At 41.1% G+C, this 4571-nt stretch overlaps 1 protein-coding gene across 1 annotated transcript; it reads left to right on the top strand.

Annotated features, from left to right (window-relative positions):
- Window positions 1-2161: 2161 nt before the first annotated feature.
- On the top strand, window positions 2162-4177 carry B3GALT1 (beta-1,3-galactosyltransferase 1). The gene has a single exon (XM_029226094.1). It carries the CDS (start codon window positions 2388-2390, stop codon window positions 3366-3368), a length of 981 nt encoding a protein of 326 aa, XP_029081927.1. The 5' UTR covers window positions 2162-2387; the 3' UTR covers window positions 3369-4177.
- Window positions 4178-4571: the final 394 nt, after the last annotated feature.

Raw genomic sequence — 4571 nt, 5'->3', positions numbered from 1 at the left:
ATAACTTCTATGAACTTTCCATGGCATTGTCCCCAAGGCAACCTCATTGTTAGACTCTGGGAGCGGATGGAGCGTGGGACTCACACTGCAGTTTAGGAGAATGGTCCCTTTGGAGAAGCACTCTGCACAGTCTGCAGGACCATCCCTAGTTCTCCCATGCCCTGTCCACCAGCCCACCTCTCCTATGTACTCCATTAGCCTTATGATGAAAATGTTTATCCCACTGTTTTAATCATTCACTTGACGTCTTTCCTCCTAGACTGTGAGTTCCTTGAGGAGGCGTATGGGTTCTGTTTCTGTTTTTCCGATACGTTGCAGCACGCCATTAACCCCCGATTGATAGCCTGATTAGTGGCTCCAGAAGAGAACTTGGTAGAAGCCTCTTCCAGGTGATGCTTTTGGGGAGCCCCTTCACAGTTCAGTGATGGGTGGCTCACAGTTTAGTAGGAAAGTGTGAAAGGTGACAAGGGCTATATGATGATAAAAGTAGGCTCATAAGAATCAGATCCTAGGCTAGGACAATGGTGGAGAAAGTTTGGTTTCTAGTACCATCTTGAGACTCACTCACGTCCCTTTGGCATTCAACTGGAGTCGATGTCTGTGTATCCCAAGGTGAGAAACTCTTTTCTAAACTCTCTGTTGCTGATTTCTCACACTTCCTTTGGCTTACTGCTTAAAGTTTCAAAGCTTGCTGCACATCCTTTTTATCTTTAGAGCAGAAATTCCCTCCAGAAGGCCAAGGATACTGGAGCCTATATTTAGAGAGTACTTAATATGGGTCAGATGAAGGCCTGACTATGCCTAGAGTCATGCTGCTTGAAGCCATTCTAATATTCATTTAGTTAGAACCATAACTGCGCTGAGTTATTGCTGGTCTCATACGGATCATATATTCACGGTCAGTGCTTGGCTTAGACAAGAAGATGTGTATTACCTCTGCTGTTGCCCATCATGTCTTTTCATTTCATTATGACTATTGTGCCTGGAAACATGATTTTCAATCTGTAATCCCAGTTAAATTCTTTCAACACAGTGTATACATTTAAGTGCGTAGTTTTCTTTAAAGCGGACTTTGGTGAAACTGATATCCATTATCTGCTATCTCTGTCCTCAAGACACATTTTGCACATTTTGATCTAAGAAGGAAGAGATAATTTTTTACATGAATGGTTGTCGTAACCTGGCATATATTTTTGACTGACGCGATAGCAGCAGAAGTTCTAGAAAGGATTACGGTTCTGAAGGACAACTTTTTAATTTGAACATCAGTTAAAGTGCTCTGTCACATCTCCATTGAATTTGTGGCCCCCAACCTCAATGGTGTCCCTTATTATACTCCTGCCATGTTTACAGGCAAGTGTAACTAAGTAAGAAGAATTAAAAGAGGACAGTATAATTTCACCAAAGGAACATAAGGGTGAATTGCTGAAAACCACAAAAAGCGATACCATTTAGATCAGCTCCAAAATGAATGCTGCCCACTCTCTGAAGGACGGTAGGGCCATGGTCTCCATGCATGAGGGGTAAGGATATTCTCCATACGAAGCATCACAGAAAACTGAGAATGAGGAACTAACATTTGTGAGAGCCAAAATAAGGAAAAAAGTGAGAAAAGTTGGGAATTACTTCTAAGTCAAAGCCAAGGAAGACAATTTCAGCAAAGATTTTCCAGTGGTGATCGACACATTTTCAAAAACGGGTCTAGAGAAAACAAGGAGATGTTGAGAACTGATTACTTCATCAGAATCAAGCAAACCAAAACTTAGACTTGAGAAAAATGGAAGATATGAGGCCATGGGTGACATTTTCCTGGTTGAAAGAAGACTTTAGCATCAGAAAGTATTGATATTTAACTGCAAAGAAGGCCTCTTGTGAAGAGGGGGAATCTTTTTAAAATTACAAATATTCAGTTTCCTTCATGTTCATCTATAGTTTATAATGTATTTGCTAATACCATGGAGCTATGAATATCCGTAAACAACTCCTATCAAGGGAAGAAAGGTAGAATGCTTGTGTCAGGGAGTCGTCAATACTGATGGAAATGAATGCCTGTGTTTATTTTAATCAGCATGGGTAATCCTTATACCCTTATTATGTTTATTTGAGGATGTGAAATGACTAAATAAATCTGAATGACAACTGTACTTTGATTTTGCAGAGTTAAGAGGAAGATTTATGAGACATGGACCCTTGTATCAGATTTGGAGAAAAGTAGAGTGAATACAGAGGTGCCAGACGGCCACTGAGACCCATGGACAGTCCTGCACTCACGCTTCTCTGTCGAACTTTAAGATTTACTAGTAATATGCTACCTTTGCCAAATGAAAAGAAACTAATGCCAAGAAGGCATACTCTTCAATATTGGGAATAGACGTGCTCTCAAGACAATGGCTTCAAAGGTCTCCTGTTTATACCTTTTGACAGTCGTGTGCTGGGCCAGCGCTCTCTGGTACTTGAGTGTAACTCGCCCTACTTCTTCCTACACTGGCTCCAAGCCATTCAGCCATCTAACAGTTGCCAGGAAAAACTTCACCTTTGGCAACATAAGAACTCGACCTATAAACCCCCATTCTTTTGAATTTCTTATAAATGAGCCCAACAAATGTGAGAAAAACATTCCTTTCCTCGTTATCCTCATCAGTACCACCCATAAAGAATTCGATGCCCGGCAGGCGATCCGAGAGACCTGGGGGGATGAGAACAACTTTAAAGGGATCAAGATAGCCACTCTCTTCCTCCTGGGCAAGAACGCTGATCCCGTTCTCAATCAGATGGTGGAGCAAGAAAGCCAAATCTTTCATGACATTATCGTGGAGGACTTCATTGATTCCTACCATAACCTTACCCTCAAAACCTTAATGGGGATGAGGTGGGTGGCCACTTTTTGTTCAAAAGCCAAGTATGTCATGAAAACAGACAGCGACATTTTTGTCAACATGGACAACCTTATTTATAAACTACTAAAACCCTCCACCAAGCCAAGAAGAAGGTATTTTACTGGCTATGTCATCAATGGAGGGCCAATCCGAGACGTCCGCAGTAAGTGGTATATGCCTAGGGATTTGTACCCTGACAGTAACTACCCACCCTTCTGCTCGGGGACTGGCTATATCTTTTCAGCTGATGTGGCTGAACTCATTTACAAGACCTCACTCCACACCAGGCTGCTTCACCTGGAAGATGTATATGTGGGACTGTGTCTTCGAAAGCTGGGCATCCATCCTTTCCAGAACAGTGGCTTCAATCACTGGAAAATGGCCTACAGTTTGTGTAGGTATCGCCGAGTTATCACCGTGCATCAGATCTCTCCAGAAGAAATGCACAGAATCTGGAATGACATGTCAAGCAAGAAACATCTCAGATGTTAGGGTTTTTACCAATGTAAATACGTTTCTTTTCTTTTTTAAGAAATGAGGCCTAGGGTGTAGGTATTTTACAGGTGTCACCAGAGGAAATGAACTGGTGAAGGGGTTTTGTAAAAAGTGTTTTTCTTCCCACTCCTAGTTCCTTTCTTGGATTGCCAATTTACGCGTGTTAAGCTCTGCTCATAGAAATAATACATGAGTTAAAAGCACCAGATTTCATTCTCAGGTCCTGAAGTATTGCATTTATCTCAAAAAGCAACTTCCTAACAACTGCTAGGATTTACATACTGTGCATCTGAGATAAAAATCTGGTTCTGGGAAACTAGAACTCACGGTAATGTCTTCATATCCTCTCTGCAAAAGTAAATAAGTAAATAACACTTTTTCAAAAACAATTCAGAAATAATGCACAGTCAGGGAGACACACTGGATGTGATTATTAATATTGTGTGTGCTGTTACATTGAATTTTTACATATATTGCCATGTAATGTGTACAGTATTTGCAGTTCCACCAAGAAATGAACTTAGTACTGGCAGGGAGGCTGCAGTTAAATAAATGGGAATTTAAACTTGAGAATTAAATATTCTGTATGTTTGGAAGACAACTCTGCTTGCTCATCCAAGGATTAAACCTGGTCAGCGGGTAGAATGTATATAAAATGCTACGTAACAAAATAAACAGGAGAATTTTTTTTTCCTGCTCTTTCAGAACAAACATTACCTGGTGCCTCCAAGGAGATTTTGCCAAATGTAATCTCACCTGCTTCCCTCCATACAATGTCACTAAATACATTTCACACTTTCTGGCTCAGGCAGATACATGTATAGAAATAAGTTGGTAGGAGGCCAGAAGGACAGTATATCACATGGAGAAAAATATAAATTTATGTGTGCGTTACAATTAACAAAAGCTTGGCACTAGTGTCAGATGCCCCTTCCATACCTTTGCAAAGCACATGAGAAACTATTTGAACAGGGAGCAATGTTACTGAAGGATTTAGCCCTGCTGTTGATAGATGTAATCTCTCTCACATCTGAAACATCCAAGTACCTCTAACAGCAATGCTGTTTGGGGGTGTTCTGCAAGCTCTGTTATTGAGGTTTATAGGAAGGAAGGGTGGGGAAGCTTGGGTTCAGGTTCTATTGCTGCCATCGTGTGGGTCACTTAAGCAGGCATCCTCACTTTGCTGTGCTTCAGTTTGCT

This window comes from Monodon monoceros, unplaced genomic scaffold (assembly GCF_005190385.1).
Source record: "Monodon monoceros isolate NGI ecotype Baffin Bay Population unplaced genomic scaffold, NGI_Narwhal_1 Super_Scaffold_16, whole genome shotgun sequence".
NCBI lineage: Eukaryota > Metazoa > Chordata > Mammalia > Artiodactyla > Monodontidae > Monodon > Monodon monoceros.
This window is presented reverse-complemented; position numbering and strand designations above follow the sequence as displayed.

Bases quoted from the DNA above. Each gene is read 5' to 3' on its own strand.
- B3GALT1 (XM_029226094.1), top strand. From the start codon at position 2,388: ATGGCTTCAAAGGTCTCCTGTTTATACCTTTTGACAGTCGTGTGCTGG.